Source organism: Argentina silus, assembly GCF_951799395.1.
Source record: "Argentina silus genome assembly, chromosome: 20".
Classification (NCBI taxonomy): domain Eukaryota; kingdom Metazoa; phylum Chordata; class Actinopteri; order Argentiniformes; family Argentinidae; genus Argentina; species Argentina silus.
Window position 1 is genome coordinate 12,992,746 of NC_139674.1, and position 16,457 is coordinate 13,009,202.

General features: G+C 45.6%; 1 protein-coding gene across 2 annotated transcripts; it reads right to left on the minus strand.

The window, feature by feature from the left end:
• Nucleotides 1-670: 670 nt before the first annotated feature.
• pthlha (parathyroid hormone-like hormone a) lies at nucleotides 671-15,600 on the minus strand. 2 transcript variants are annotated; one of them, XM_083692021.1, is made up of 5 exons: nucleotides 15,591-15,600; nucleotides 8,652-8,748; nucleotides 8,040-8,163; nucleotides 2,356-2,883; nucleotides 671-1,470 (listed from the first exon to the last, which is right to left on the minus strand). In XM_083692021.1, exons 3-4 carry the CDS (start codon nucleotides 8,144-8,146, stop codon nucleotides 2,379-2,381), a joined length of 612 nt encoding a protein of 203 aa, XP_083548147.1. In that variant the 5' UTR covers nucleotides 8,147-8,163; nucleotides 8,652-8,748; nucleotides 15,591-15,600; the 3' UTR covers nucleotides 671-1,470; nucleotides 2,356-2,378. The 2 variants fall into 2 exon arrangements, with proteins under 2 accessions (XP_083548147.1, XP_083548146.1); XM_083692020.1 differs by lacking the exon at nucleotides 15,591-15,600 and adding an exon at nucleotides 8,938-8,956.
• Between the last annotated feature and the right edge of the window lie 857 nt (nucleotides 15,601-16,457).

Genomic DNA, 16,457 nt, shown 5'->3' on the forward strand with positions numbered 1-16,457 from the left:
CTAGCTCATATGAATATGATTATAGGGACAGGTGGGGACCTGACCCTAGATCAGCGCTTCTACTCCCACTTTCACTGCCCGTGAAAACGGGCCTACTGTACAGCACCAGTCAAGAGTTTGGACACACCTTGCCAAGAGTGTGCAAAGCTGTCATCAATGCAAAAGGTGGCTACTTTGAAGAATCTAAAATATAAAACATATTCTGGTTTGTTTAACACTTTTTTGTTTAGTACATAATTGCATATGTGTTCCTTCATAGTTTTGATGTCTTCAATATTAATCTACAATGTAGAAAATAATACAAAATAAAGAAAAACCATTGAATGAGAAGGTGTGTCCAAACTTTTGACTGGTACTGTATGTGTCTAATGCAACTGTAACTTTAAAGCTGGTGTCACTGGCTACTATGGTGTAAAGTTTGGGATGGACAATGGTGCAGTCCAGCCCAGGTAAACGACAAGACTATTCGACCTCTAGTCAGTGTGAGAGAGACGGCACACAGAGGACGTAGGACAGGAGGTCCAACAGATACAGGGCAAGTTGAAGAGGACGTAGGACAGGAGGTCCAACAGATACAGGGCAGGTTGAAGAGGACGTAGGACAGGAGGTCCAACAGATACAGGGCAGGTTGAAGAGGGTGACAGCAAAGATGCAAGACACTCAAGGAGGATACTGTCAAATGTTTAATCCATTCAATAATAGGGTCTTCTCTCAGTGCAAGTGCCAAACAACAATATTGAGTCGTCGCGCGTGTTCAGTTTATGTACAGAGTGAACTTTTGCATTTCGAAGCAGGCCATGAGAAAGACAAGGCGCCAAGGGGGGGACAGGTGGAGTTTGTGAGGGGGGGAGGAAGAGGCGAGAAGGGGTTGAAGCACAATGTACAAAGAGCAAATGACCCCCCAGTGAGATCACAGAATGGGCTTGTGGATGACACAAGGGACATCCTAGTCAGCAGCAAAGAAACAGACAAAATGGACGCCGGACTAGGCAAACAAATCATTATGAGCATTTAAACCAAGCTGAGAAGGAACACACGGAGGGATGACCAATGTTTTCTTCATTTCAATCAAACACAAAAAGTCAATTAACAAAATTACTTGTATATATATTTATATTTATATATCTAAAGTGCATTATGGTACAAAAATATAGAAGGTCAGCAGCACCTTGATACATTTACAAAATAAATACACCATTCAAACAAAATAAATTACCGCAAATCTGACATTTATAATTGGCAATAGTCCTAACAGAAAAAGGAAGGATTCACAATGATCAAAATCTGTTGCTCCACAGAGCATCGAATAATGTTTTAGCATTATTTTTTATTGTCATCATTATCACTATTCTGGTGCGTTTAAAATATTTACAAGACAATAAATATTTCCCTATTACTTTCCAAACAATCACTATTACAGAATACTGCAACATGAGTATTTAGGTGTCCATTTCAAATGTCCTTAGGTTTCTGCAAGATAAAAAAGAGACAGAGAGAGACATTTATTAAATATATACATCAAAATAGACATTCACAAATACCGTACACCCTTAACATATTGTCAATACATTGATTGTTATCTGTTATCCCTGAACCAGAAACTCCAAGAATACACAAAAAGTGGCAAATGCCCCATAAAAGGCCCTACTCACTAGTACTAGGGGAGTACACCTTTTTAAGATGGGTCTAAATGGTGCGTGCGTGTGTGTGTGTGTGTGTGTGTGTGTGTGTATGTGTGTGTGTGTGTGTGTGTGTGTGTGGTGTGAAGGGATCTTACCCCATCATAATTCCCTGTTTATAATGAGCAGCATGGTGGGTTTGGGGTGGGGATTCAGACACATGTTTGCAATTATGCAAAAGAGACACCTTTCACTGAGCAAACACTCCTCTACTTAACATCAAACAGCTCTTGGTTCCTCAGGACGGAAGCCCCGAGCAGTGAGGTGGGGAAACATGAGCTGTGAGTGGGTTTATGTAAGTGAGAGTGTTTGTGTGTGTTGAATGTGTGTGGCGAGGAGAGGAGTCCAAGAAATGGAGGTTTGCTTTGATCAAAAGTTTGTACTTCACCATATTTTCCCCCTAACCCTAACCCTAACCCTAACCCTAACCCTAACCCACATCTGTCTATTGATTAGCATTAAACAGTTACTTGGTGTTTCTGGCCAGGGCCTAAAGTGGGACCTTAACATGCCCACTATCTATTCATTGACAAAGTTCCAATGTCCACACTGGCATACAGTACCATTGAGAATGCATGGCCAACACATTGTTTCATCTTAAGTGGTATTCTAGTGTGGATATTGGAACGCAAAATCTATTTAGAAAAAAACGTAACTTAACGAGATCTCTATTTACCTTTGTCAGAGACTGACAGTGTTTTAGTGCAGCGCCCCCTGGAGGCCAAAGAAAGGCCGCCACTCCAGGTGGTAGCCGCTTCCGGGTTCTCCCTGCAGCGCCCATCCCAGTGAGCGCGCCCGCCTCTTTCTCTTCTCGCCCTCCCTCCTCTTCCCGGACCTCCCTTTCTTCTTCTTCTTGGACTTCTCCGCCTTCAGCGCCCCGTCTTTGTACGTCTGCGACTTGTTGGTCTCCTGGGGCAGGTTGGTGCCCTCCTCCTCCTCCAGACGGAAGCTGATGGGGAGGTTCTTTGTGCCCCCTGGGGGCTTGGGGTGGAGGCCGCTGCCGGTGGTGCCCAGGCCCAGGCTCACGCCCACCCCCGGGAGGCCTACGCCCGCTCCGCTGCTGACCCCGGTTCGGACCGGCAGCTCCCGTATCTCGGCCGTGTGCACCTCGTCCAGCAGCTCCTGAAGCCACATGCGGCGCTTGAAGTCCTGCAGCGTCCGGCCCTTGTCGTGCATCAGCTGAGCGTGGGTCACCGAGCGCTTCCTACGAGAGGAGAGAACACAGGGGGGAGGGAGGGGGGTTAGAACTATCTGGGAAATCGACAAGCAGGACAGGAGTTTGACAGTTTTATGTTTCATTTCTTTGCTTTCAGCTTCACTTGTGTCAGTGATATCAATCACGGAGGGCCAATAGGTAATTGGTTAATGGTGTTATGGCTCACAAGACTGCACCAAACCACGTTGCACTTGCTTGCACTTGTTGAAGAGTTCAGATTCACACGCATATCATAGTCTCAAATACTTATAGCCTCTCTGTAAATCACGCTATTTGTTCCCTCAGTGACATGGCTGTCATTACCCTGTTGATAAATTAATTGAATAATCCACTATAATTCCATGATATCACCTTCATTGTCAAACTTGTTTTTATGGATAGGCGTGTAAAATACTCAAAATGACAGAACTGTAATCCCAGGGTGTGCGTATTTGGATACCAATGCAGGGACATTATCCAAATGTCTTGAAACAATTACATTTTTCAACACTTCAGTCTTTTGCATGCCAAAGTAAAGTATAATTTGCTGTTATTTCAAAACACTGATGTTTTCAATCTGAGATCTGGCCGTGCGCTCCGTCACCAGTAGGGGGCAGTATAATTGAACAAATGAGTTGGTTGTTCAGGATATTCCACAAGTAACCTTATTAAAAGGTAGAGTCGTTTTTGGGTTGAGGCGGAAAATTGAAAAATATTTTTATTTTGTGGTTTATGGTTGGCAGATTACAGGCTATTGGTGACTACTGTACATTAGACATGTACATAGTGGCCTCATACACACCAAGCAAAAATAGTTATATGTTTATGCCTATTTAACACAGGTCTAGGTGCAAAATGAATTTGCCATGAACGTCCCCTCATATTTGCTACTTCACTTCTAGATAGGATAGTCATTGAGATGGTTACAGTGTGTGAGTGTTACAGAACAATACTGCCTTTTGTCCTCCTCCTGGACCATCAGGTAAGGGATATCTCTCTGTTTGTTTATTGTAGTCTGACAACACAGCACTCACTATAATAGATCTGCCAAAATGAGAATGAAATCATTGGCTATCAGCATGACATGATTCATAGTGTGGAGCGTCTTTCCTTTTCCAGGCTTGTTAAACTGATACATAAGATCACCTCCTGCCAAACTTTTTTGAGATGAGTTTTCCTTTCTTTTGGAAACTCGATTTTTCCCCCAGAGCATCCACTGAATAAGCCTTTCTGTCACAAGTGGCAATTGTGTTGCAGATGGGGGAAAAACTTGCCATTGTCACTTCCTATGAATATCCAATGTTTTTGACAGATTTATTGCGTTAAAATATCCCATAAGTACAACTCAGTACAAAGCTATGAGCCAGTTGCTCTTTGTCCATGAATAGCAATGAAACAAAACACTGCAGATACAAGACATTAAAACAGACCCAGGTCCAGAGAGGAAACATCTTTCTTATCTTCGCTGTCCGAAATTAAAATGTCTCAACTGAAACAGTGACTACGGTAATAACAGGAGATGGAGGGGCAATAAGCTGGTTGTTATTTGTTACGTTGCATTGGCCAATTCCCGAGGCAAAGGAGAGGTGGAAGAAAAAGACGGAGTGAGAAAGAGAGAAAGTGAGAGAGGTAAACTAAACTCCTCAAGTCTTCCTACGTCAGCTCCCGCTCCCACCGCTCTGACCCTGGTTGAGGCCCTGCGCTGCACCGCTCCAGGCTTCAGAGCGATCTGTTATCTTTTCAGATACTGTGTGAACGGCAGAGCGCTGGGCATGCTCTGCTTTGCCCCAGTGTCTGGTTACCCAGCCCTTAATGCTTAGGAAAATACAGAGGAACAGGACTGGGCCCGCTGCTGCTGCTCCACGCCGTATGGGAACATCAGCGCACTGAGCTTTGGTGGACACTTCACTTTAAACACTTTCCAGCCTAAAGTGTCTGAGTATATAAATAAAAGTGTGTGGATGGTGGACATGTTGCTTGCCCACCTGGTGTTGCAGGGCAGTGTTCTCAGGAACTGAGCTAGTCCCCAAAGTATTGAAAGGCAGGTCACCTAAATTATCTCAACAGTGGGGAAATTGAAATGGTTTTTAAAAAGTGATTTGGCGAGTGGATAGCAGCGGTAGTCTCACTAAATCAGCCTCTCCAGATGAGATTGTTGTGGCTATAGCTTTTGCAATAAGTAACTGATATTTTTTTTTTCGATCTTGGTTGGGATAAGCTTATCGTTGATAATTCCCTTACATTTTAGGATTTGCTGGGATTGCAAATTTACTAGAAGACTAGATAAAAAACAAGAAATTTGAATTTGAGGGTTTTTCACTTTTTGCTTAGTTTTGGTAGGTTTACATAACAGTAAAATGGAAATGAATAGCCTTTAGATAAATCTGCAAACAAAATGAAAATCTATATTTTCAATTATTTTCCTTGGAAAAGATTAACATTAGATCAAAAACAACTGGTTACATAATTTATCAATTTCTCAAGAGCTCTTCCAAGTGTGTAGAGCAAAAGTATATTTTCCTCCCCAATGAAATAATATCCTGGTCAGAATTTGCCTCCCATACAGAGAAACCTTTTGAAAGGGCCTTTGTTTATATGCATACAGAATATTTCCTGTAATTCTCAGGCTTAAAAAAAACAATCTTTGAAAAACGATCTTGCTCTGTTTTTACCTTTAATACGCTCACATCAAACACTCCCCAAGGCACAACTACAGCAAGAAAGAAAAGAAGGAAGGAGGAAAGAAAAAAGAAAGAAAGTAAAGGCTTGATACATCCTGATGTGGCATGCATCCAGCAGAGCAGACCCTCTTGGCCTACCTGATGTTAATTGTTTCTCTGTGCGAGGTAATGAAAAAAAGAGGGAGAGAGAGAGAGAGCGAGAGAGAGAGAGAGAGAGAGAGAGAGGGAACGGGGGAGAGAGAAAGAGAGTGCGCTCTCTGTTTACCCCTAACCACCAGGCGTGTCATTTCCCTACGCTGTCTGATTGAACCCCTTATCCCGGCGTTGGCAGAGAGTCAAATGAGACCTCCTTAGACCCGGCGGCCGAGCACCACAACTATCGATTCCTCCACGTTTGCACACGCTCTCAGCGCCGTCTGTGAGGTTAATTGGGGTCGTACTTGTTTATATATACAATATCGATTTAGTTTTGTTTATGGGTCAGGACACTATGCTGCAACTCCATCGTAAAGACTCAGTCAGTTTCCTTTTAGTTCTGGTGCCCGCCTCCGTAAAACACACCTAGCAAGTTCAAATACGTATTCCCACGGGCAAGCCGACAGAGAAGCAAGGGTCGGAGGTGAAATACAATTTCTGTCTGAGTACCAGTCGGTCGCAGACACAAATCAGGCACTCTTTACACATTGTCTTGTGCTGGTAGAGAACGCTGAACTTTGATCCGTTGCAAATTTTTTACAAACGGTTGTGATTTTACAGCATGTTTTTCATCACGCTGTTTTTTTTTAAGTTTCCACTCAGGTGGTATAAACAAGATCCCAAAAGCCAATTAAATGCAGATCACACACCTCAGTATCTCCTGACATAAGCACAGACCCCACACACAGCAACAAGAATAGGCGCACCCCCCCTTTGTCTCATACTCTTACTCTGTGGGGCCCCCGTTATTAACGAAGTACTCTCGCCATCTAAGTCTAACCGTGCCTTGCTGGGATGACACACAGACGCATGGTTTTAATATCTTTTAGGACGCCTGCATTTTTTTTTTCCCCCTTCTTTTACAGGAACCTGGTTCAAAACTTACACCACCGCAACCAAATGCGTTTCAGATGTGATATCCCTGAGTTTCACTTCAGTTCTGACTCGGTTCGCTAAGGCTCGGGGCTCACTCTCTCTCTCTCTCTCTCTCTCTCTCTCCATCATGATATTAACTCTGGGGAACAAAGCCTTACAGATGTGTCAATGTTATGGGGACGCCCCGCTGGGCTGAAATATCCACCACCTTTACCACTCCTTCCCACATCCTCTCACAGTGGCCCTGTATCCATCATCCCACACACACACACACACACACACACACACACACACACACACCGACACACACACCCACACACACACTCTCTCTTTCTCTCTTTCTATTGCTTCATTAAAACCTGATTCAACCAAAGTGCGCCACTGGCAGGGAGAGAGGGGACACACTGAGACACACAGAGAACCATTGCGGGGATATTATCTTTCCAAAGGGAAAAGCTCTCAGCGCATGTTTTGCATTCTGGCCCCGCGTGGGTTTCAGGACTTGAAAGGACGTTTACTCTGCTAGGCATAATATACTTCAACAGGAGCGCCAGGTTTTGCTTGGTTCGCCGCCTAGCCATGCATCAGCATTATTTTTCCCCCCCTTCTCTCTGAGGCTCCTCTTTATCCCTAACGGACACCGGCGGGCGGCCCGCTGCGCGGATAACAAAGTGGCGAGCGGGGGCGCGGGGCGCACCAGGAGAGGTGTGAAGAGGGGGAAACAAACAAGGCCATTTCTGTATTTAGCCGGTGGTCCGAAACCCCCTGCTGAGGCTGGGCGCAGGGGTGTGTGTGTGTGTGTGTGTGTGTGTGTGTGTGTGTGTGTGTGTGTGAGTGTGTGTGTGTGTGTGTGTGTGTGTGTGTGTGTGTGTGTGTGTGTGTGTGTGTGTGTGCGTGTAGGGGGGGCCTGAGACGTCCCAAGAGCGAGGGATTCGAAACGAGCGCTTGGGAACTGGCGGGCAAGCGGAGGGAGGGAAGGAGCGAAGCAGGGAAAGAGGGAAGGAGGGAGGGGGGTTAAGGGCTCCAGACTCCGGAGCGCTTTATCACACTGAGGGCTTTCTCCCCCTCTCTTTAAGTAAACATGCAGGTGGGCGAAGACTATCAAAACAGCTGCCGACACGTTTCACAAATGAGCACATTTTCCAGCCTATTAGAGGCAACACACTCGCTCTCCCACCATGAATTACTGCTTAGAAATAGATAAATAGAAATTCAAATAATTTGAATATGATAAAAATAATATTTTGTTGCACACTTAAAAAAGAAGAAAAATAAATAAAATCTGCAATGGGTTCTTTTAGCAATGTTCCCGTCCTCTGATTTCTAGTTTTTATATCAACAAACTTGGATGAAAAGTGTTCAATGACAAAAATACACTTGAAAATATGGATAAAAAAGAGCATATAGACTTACATTCTGTTGCTCAGGGCATCGATTGGCCTTCCATAGTGTGGAACCGGAGAACACAGTAAGAACACTGCGAAGCACCACTGCTGTAGAACTCTCCTGGAGCAGAACATTCTGGAACTAGTTTTACCTGAAAAAGACAACCTGTTAATATGTGCAATATTTTTTGATATATAACACAAAGATGTCAACACACCTGACCTCATACAGACAAACTGTTTGTGTATTAGTTCAACTGAATTGTTGTGCTTTCATTTTGCATGTTTTCAAGACAGTTTTTTCACAGCACATATCTATTTCTTGGACATTTTTATTACCTCTATAAAACGAAAACCACCATTGCTGATGTTATTTCTGGTTAATAGCTGTCAACAGACAATGCAAGTATTTATTTAAACCGCAGAATAAACGATGACCCTGTTTTTACCACCCCACATTTTTCCCTGCCGAGTAAGTCATGCCAGATCAGACTATATGACTACAACCCTTATTGAACTTAAACCAGTCCAGCATGTTTCAGAGCAAAACAGGAATTCCAGCGAGTCCAATTTGCCACAACAAAGCCAAACCCGGCTGAAATAAAACCAACAAGCCAAAAGGGAAGAGAGGAGGACTTACTTTCCCACAGCTGGGTTTCTGTCCCGCAAAACGTCTGTCTGGTCAGTGATGTCCTCAGACCCACCAAAAGAGAGAAAACTCTTGCAAAGTTTCCAGGCTGAAAACAAACAAACAAACAAGCAAAAAGCTGTAAAGGGTCTATCCAGGTGATTATGCCTCTGTTCAAATAACTCGAGCACAATTAGTGGAGTTTCTGGGTTAAGGGAAAATCCCCATAGAAAGAGCCTCCAAAGTCCCCTCTTTCTTTTTTTCCCCCTCCTTATCTCCAAGTCAGCAGTCCACTTACTTTTCTCAACAACTTTTCCTCCAATAAAAGTGTCAAAAAAACGGAACCGGAAAAAAACACCAAAAGAGAAGAGTGATCCCAAAAACACGAGCCGCTGAGGACCAGTGAACGTGTTGAGAGTTGTTGCGAGCGAGTGTGATGAGCAGCTCTCCAGGTGGGCTACTCTCAGCCAGCTCCTCTAGTAGTTCTGCTGTGGGAGGCTGACCTGAAGCCTGTTATAGAGGCAGCGCTGCAGTCGGACTGGGAGAGGCTGGAGCGGGAGTGATGGGAAAGTTTGCAGCATGCTGTCTGTGCAGGTCAGGAGCAAGGGGGGGACTTATGAGTGAGAGGCAGGACCCTGACGATGCCTTGCCTCTGCCCCCTTGTGTGAACTCCTGTGTGTGTGTGCGTGTGTGCATGTGTGTGTGTGTGTGTGTGTGTGTGTGTGTGTGTGAGAGAGAGAGTCTGTCTATGTTGAGAGAGATTTGAGAAAGATTGAGAGAGAGGGAGAGAAAGAGGGAGAGGGAGAGAGGGAGAGAGAGACACAGAGACAGAGAGAGAGAGAAGGGGGGGAAGAGAGTCAGAGAGGGAGAGGGAGAGGGAGAGAGAGACACAGAGACAGAGAGAGAGAAGGGGGGGAGAGAGAGAGAGAGAGAGAGAGAGAAGGGGGGGGAAGAGAGTCAGAGAGGCCAGTGGTGGCAAGAAGGTGGCGCCCAAGCAGCACTCCACAGGCAGTTAGAGAGATACAGGGAAAGACCAAGGCTAAGAACAAGGAGGGGGAGAGCAAAGTGTGTGTTCATGATGTGAGGGAGGGAGGGATGGTGTGTGTGTGTGTGTGTTCCCCATCCCCCAATGCTACCCCTAAACGTATGTTGCACGCCTGGCCTGACCCCCCAGGATACGCTTGAGGGAAATTCACAGCATTCTTTACACCCCAAAGAGGCAATTTAGTGAAAAGTGATAAAATCTGCTTTAGCTCCAAAGCACTGAGATTTTTAGGGACAAGATGAAGTACAGCACTGTTTTAGAGTAGCTTGTTAGCGATGTTTTGATTTGTATTGATGGTACATTTGACTGATGTAAACAAAACGTAAAAGCAAAAATTACCATTATTATTTATTACTACCAGACTTCCCTTTCTCGAGGTTGTAATTTCTCAATAAAAACTATTGAAGTGTTTCCTTCTGTGTAAGATGTAAAGGTATTTCACATGGACGGACATGTTCGATTTGGGTTGAGGGATTTTCTGCTTTAAGCACGTTGGCTTTGCTCATAACTGCGTCATAACTGTGTATGTGATGCGGAGTGACAGTTGAGAAAGGTTCGGTGACTGCGCTTCCGTGATAGAGCATTGACTGTGGGCCATGGCTGGCCTTTACGCAGCCCTGGCTGACGCTCACTGCTCTGACGCCGAAGAGAAGTTGGTGACTTTGTTTGATTTCAGTCGCTTCTCCCCCATCCAGGTGAGACACCTCGGCCATGACGCCACCACACCGGGGGGGCCTTGGTCTGTTCTGTCAGGCCAAAGCGGCGAAGCCTAAATCGTCCAATGCTAGCTAGACCTAGCCCCCCCATGCGACACAAGTACAGACGCAGTCCTATGAGTCACAATGCTATAAGGTGCTAGCTAGCTCACAGCCTAATGCTCTCCTGATCCCTGCTGGTCTACCTCTGATGTCCGGCATCATAGTCCCTAAAAGCAGCACCATAACCACCCTATCTAACCTGAACTGGCAAGGAACTGTGCATCACACACTTTAACGACAGGCTGCGTAACGACTTTATTTTGTGAATCCAACCGTTGGGCCGTGAATGACACCAGCTCAGAGGTATTTGGGATGCGCGCTGTGCGGCCTTTGCTGTTTGTTTATTTCTGTGTACGAAGTGCTCGGGCTACAAACAGCAACAAGCATCTCCCGGACTAACGAGATCCAGAGGCCGCTTGGGTCGGTGGGCCGTGTAGCTCTCTGGTGCTGTTTATAGGGAACATTCCTCTCTCACCCTGGATCTCTCTGGATCACAGCTGGAGAGATACCTTAGCACTCTGATGAGGCTTTGGCCCACCATCATCTGTCTTACTCAGCAGAATGTCCTCAAGGACTTCCCCTTCATTTTTTAACATGGCGATATATATATTTTTTTTTCCCAACTTTTTTTTAACCTCTGTCTTTAATTGTAAGGGGCCAAGGCAAGGCAAGGCCTATCCTTACTAAACAGCTGGTATGCATTGCTGATATTTCAACTCTTGTCAGTCAAAGTAGTGAAGGGAATGGAGCTCTCACCACAGTGTTTCTCTGACTTCCTGTTTTTTTTCCTCCTTTAAGGAGAGAAAGGAGTTTCACACGCGCTCTCTCTCCTCCGCCGAGGTTAACTAAGGGAAGGGAGGGCAGCGGAAGCACCACATGGGCTCGGACCGTGCACCATATTTTAATCCTGGTATTTGATTTTTTTTTTTGCAGGGGTGGGGGGGGGGACACTTTAATCAGTCTGGTTGTAATAGCTAATCCGTCCCACCCATCATCAGCTTTCCCCCTCTGAATATTCCGGAGACTCTGAACGTAAAGGAGCAAGCACGAAAGCCCTAGGATTAGCCCACCGTGCATTTCCAAATGTTTAGCTAACATTATGGACAGCCTCCAAGGGTTTTCAAATAGGGCCACGTTCCTTAAACAGGTCCAATATCCCAAATGAGGAATGACGAATTTGCTTGCAGAGGGAAAGCCCTTTCACACACTGCAAGTTTGAAGGCTGCACTTGCGTGTGGATATAGATTGTGATCAGGGGTTCACTTTGTATTCTGACTCAATACTAACTCAAGAGACAAAGCTTAGTCACTGACCAAGCTTCCAATTGACTCTAATTTCAAACCTTTTCTGTCCTGAAGGCTTTTTTTGGGGGTCAGATATATTACCTCAGTATAGAGAGAATATAGCTTTGCTTAATAGGTGGCTTAATAGGTCGCCTGATTACTTCTCAAGTTAAACAGACAACAGAGGCCCGATTATACCAAATAAGTCCGTGATGACTTATTGTGAATGGCATCAATTACAATCGGTAGCCAACATGTGCTCTCAGTTTGATGACGTAACACACCTGAGTATGGTTCCTTTCAAAAATTATTTTTCTTTTCTTCTTTTTTTTCATTCATTAGCATTGTGTAACAGAGTCCATTGTTCACTCCCAAGACGTCGTCAGTTGGGATATAAAAAGAGCCCAATTTCGACGCTGAAAGATTAGCCCCCAGGAGAATCATGGGAGTATTTTTCCCAGTAGGCAGCAAATTAGTAAAGTTCCTTCCATTTTATAAGCTGCTCTGTTTGCAATTGTTCCAGCCGGAGTCCAAAACAGTTTTGGGGTCTACATATACACAGTAAAACAACAGAAGAAGTCCTTTGCACAAACCCAAAGTCTACCTGTCGCAGTGTGCCGTGGGCCACCCTCACCTTATATAATGCTTTCACGTTCAGTAGGAAAAAAATACCTCATCTGATTCCACTCTGCAAAGTCTACTTTACCTGCATATAAACAGGTAAAAAAAGGACTCTTTTCCTGGCAGGCTGTAAATGGGGTCCGAGCCAGGAAAGCTGTTTTAGATTCATAGAAAATTGCTGCGTTTTGGCAGAGCGCAACATACACAAAACAAATGTCCACTTTTAATCTTACAACTTCATCCCCCCTCTCCTGCCTCTCCCTTTGAAAACAATCCTCCTCACAAAGGCACGTACTGTTATGCCTTTTTCTCCATTTGCCCCACACCCTGCCACCCCAGCCCCAGCCCCGTCCCCGTCCCCATCATCATCCCCATCCCCATCCCCATCCCCATCCCCATCCCCATCCCCATCCCCATCCCCACCCCCATCCCCAACCCCAACCCCATCCCCATCCCCAACCCCAACCCCATCCCCATCCCCAACCCCAGCCCCAACCCCATCCCCATCCCCAACCCCATCCCCACCCCCACCCCCATCCCCATCCCCAACCCCATCCCCATCCCCATCCCCATCCCCATCCCCAACCCCAACCCCAACCCCAACCCCATCCCCATCCACAACCCCAACCCCAACCCCAACCCCAGCCCCAGCCCCAACCCCAACCCCAGCCCACACTCAGTCACAGGGTGACTATGCAATGTAGTCCGTAGGCTCGCAATGCACTCACATGAGTGAGATCGAACAGTTAGTGAAAGCACTGGTGTGACTCCCAATGTGTCACAGAGAACAGGAAACAGGCAGCAGTGTTTATGTTTGGAAGAAGAAAGGAGAGGGGAGGGGTTTGAAAATGAGGGGAAAATTAGCAAGCTAAAGAGGGGGGTGAGGGGGGGGGGGTGTGTGATGAAAAGGGGGGCAATGACGAGGCTGGCCCAACCCTGAAGGTGCGTTCTCTCTCTCTCTCTCTTTCTCTCTCTCTCTCTCTCTCTCTCTCTCTCTCTCTCCCTCTCTCTCTCTCTCTCTCTCTCTCTTTCTCTCTCTCTCTCTCTCTCTCTCTCTCTCTCTCTCTCTCTCTCTCTCTCCACCCATCTTCATCTTCCTTCCCCTCTGGCTTACCTCTGGCCCTTCTCCTCCCGGCGGCCCTGCCTTGGCAGTGGCGTATCTGAATTGTGAGAGGAAGAATGCACCATTCACCCGCCCCTGCTTGGACTGGGGATGAGTAGAAGCTCCGGGTTTTATTGGCATGCTTATAGGGGACCGGGGAGAAGGGTATAGCATATGTTCACCTCTCAGATCGGGGTCATGCACAAAGTAGGATTGTGCTCTCTCTCTCTCTCTCTCTCTCTCTCTCTCCCTCTCTCTCTCTCTCTCTCTCCCTCTCTCTCTCTCTCTCTCTCTCTCTCTCTCTGTCTATCTTTCTTTCTCTCACAATCACAATCACACACACACACACACACACACACACGCATGCGTGTGCACACACACACACACACACACACACACACACACACACACACACACACACACACACACATTGTACACTGCCAGGCAACCACAAATAGTAATGCTTTCGAGGCATAAAAGCCGCAGCATTCACATTCTCAGAATAACTTTGGAGTTTTTGCTACCCAGTCTGACCTCCATTTGAGGCAATGGACAAAGAATAGTACTTGTAACAGTAAATGCCATGTTGTTAATATGCCAGCAATAAGTGCAACATGAGCATTGGATATCAAAACAATTGCTGTTTTTTGTCTTGCTAAAGTTCCCTGAAGACATTGAGACAATGCTTGTTATGCCTAGTTTCCCTTGTGCACAGTACATGTATTTACAAAGGTTCCTGCACATCAGAATGTGGGACCGAGGTGAATGTTATGCAATTTGCACGGGGTCTAAATCAATCACCATGAAATGTCTTGAACGTAATCAACACAAATCACAGGCGGACTGGTTGTTTGTAAATACAGAACTTAAGAGATGAATCATCAAAAGTGTATCGTCAGACTTGCCTCTCCTGCAACATCTCCGCACCATGATCTCAAACCTTTCTGTTCCACAGGGTGGTTACAGTACAGGGTTGCTGCCATAGGCAACACAGAAGAGACTCCGTCATCGGTGACCATGGAGCCCCAACACGGCTGAGAGCATGAGGAGGTCGGGGGGAGAGGCGCTTGTTACCCCCCGGTCTGTCTGTCTGTCAGTCAGTTTGTCTGTCTGTCTCCGGGTGACTTTTGCAGATGTCACCAGATGGGTGTATACAGTACAATCCAGTGGTGTGTCACACTTGGAACCCAATGAGGGGATATTGAGTCCCTGCGCTCAATTAGATCTGATTGTGGTTAACTGTCGTCTGCCAGTAAATTTGGATTAGAATGTGAAGAGGGATAGAAAAGTGGTTTTGAGCTGTTTTGACTTGCTAAGGGGTAGTCTTGTGTGATTCACTGTGCATGTATTGTGTTTTAGGCATACAATTTTATTAGCCTGACTCTCTGCTGCCTAACCCTAACCCTAACCCTAACCCTAACCCTAACCCTAACCCTGTTAGCACAATACAAGTTTGTCTCAAGTAACTTGGAACCTGGAATTGAAATATAAAATCATCCTCTCGTTAATATTGTCCTCTTTCCTGTTTGTCTTTACGATCACTAAATGACATTCGTGCGGTCCTTTACCCAGCGTGTATCTAGAGAGACACCAAAGTGACTCAGATGTTTCCCATTCCCCTCTCCTCTCTCAAACAACATTTCAGCGCTACCTGTAGTCTCCGGAATCCCTGCCCTCCACCACACTAACCCACACACTCTCTTCTCAATGCCCCACCATCCCACATCCCACATCCCCACACACAGACGGTTTCTCATCCAGACTCCGTGTGAGTTTTTACCACCCCAGACATGGGTTAGACTTGGGCAGGTCTCAGACATTATTTACTGTATTGTGGGTTTTTTTCTTTTTTTTTTACTAGCCCATAAGAAAGCTCTCATAAGAACAGGCTCACTACAAAGTTTTACATCTCCCCGTGACATCCTGGGAGTGACAGACATGTTTGTCACACACACTAATGTACTGGTCCTTTTTTCATAGGTACAAAGTACTGTTAGATGTTTCAGATGTCATAATAGCAAGTTCATCTTGCCCACTAAATACCTGCTCCAATATCAGTCCAAGTAGATTTACATGTCGAATTGTAACAGTATATAGCAAACAAAATACACAGATCATTATTATTGAAAAAAATACACTTACCAATAAAGGTACAGGAGCTGTAGGCTTGTCTTCTTAGTATTATCACCAATCCATCAAGGAGTTCTCCTCGAAAAAAAACCTTCCCCTCAGTGATGTTCAGATATTATGGCAAAGTTTATGGCAAAATATGCCACTTGACTGAAAAGAGGAGCTTGTAATGCTATAGAGATGCTGGAGTTTGTCTTGACTTGTTGAAGACCTCTTTGCTTGCTTGTGAAGTAAGTTGGTGTTCAAAATATATACAAGGTTAAACCCCGCTGCTGACATCACTTGCTGGTCATCATCACCGCCTCATTGTAATAGAAGACATGCTGCATATGTAATTAGATGGATGTTCTTACTCACGCACTCTATCTCTCCGTCCCTCCCTCTATCACTCCCTCCCTCTGTTTCATTCCCTCCCTCTTTCACACTCACTCTCACTCTCTCTCCCTCTCTCTTTTTTTTTCTCTCTCTCTCTCTCTCTCTCTTTCTCTGTCAGACACACACGCACACACACACACACACACGCACACGCACGCACGCACGCACGCACGCACGCACGCACTCACACACACACACACACACACACACACACACACACACACACACACACACACACACACACACACACACACACACACCCACACACACACACACACACACACACACACACACACACACACCCCTCACACATCTTTAGGCTATAATTTATTACCAAATCTAATGACATATGCCTATGGTGCTTGTTGTATTCTCCCCCTCAACCAGCAAATCACATGTTATTCACTAGTCATGGTTTTAGGGTAGAGCTGGTGTCTCATGCAGGGGAGGCTGGTAGAGGTAGAAATCGGAGGACTGGCTCATTGTGATGCATGGAATTGAATT

Excerpts from the sequence above, each read along its gene's own strand:
- pthlha (XM_083692021.1), bottom strand. The coding sequence starts at position 8,146 with ATGTTCTGCTCCAGGAGAGTTCTACAGCAGTGGTGCTTCGCAGTGTTC. Across the intron at positions 2,884-8,039 it reads GATGCCCTGAGCAACAGAAT|GAAGCGCTCGGTGACCCACG; the intron begins GTAAGTCTATAT and ends CTCCTCTCGTAG.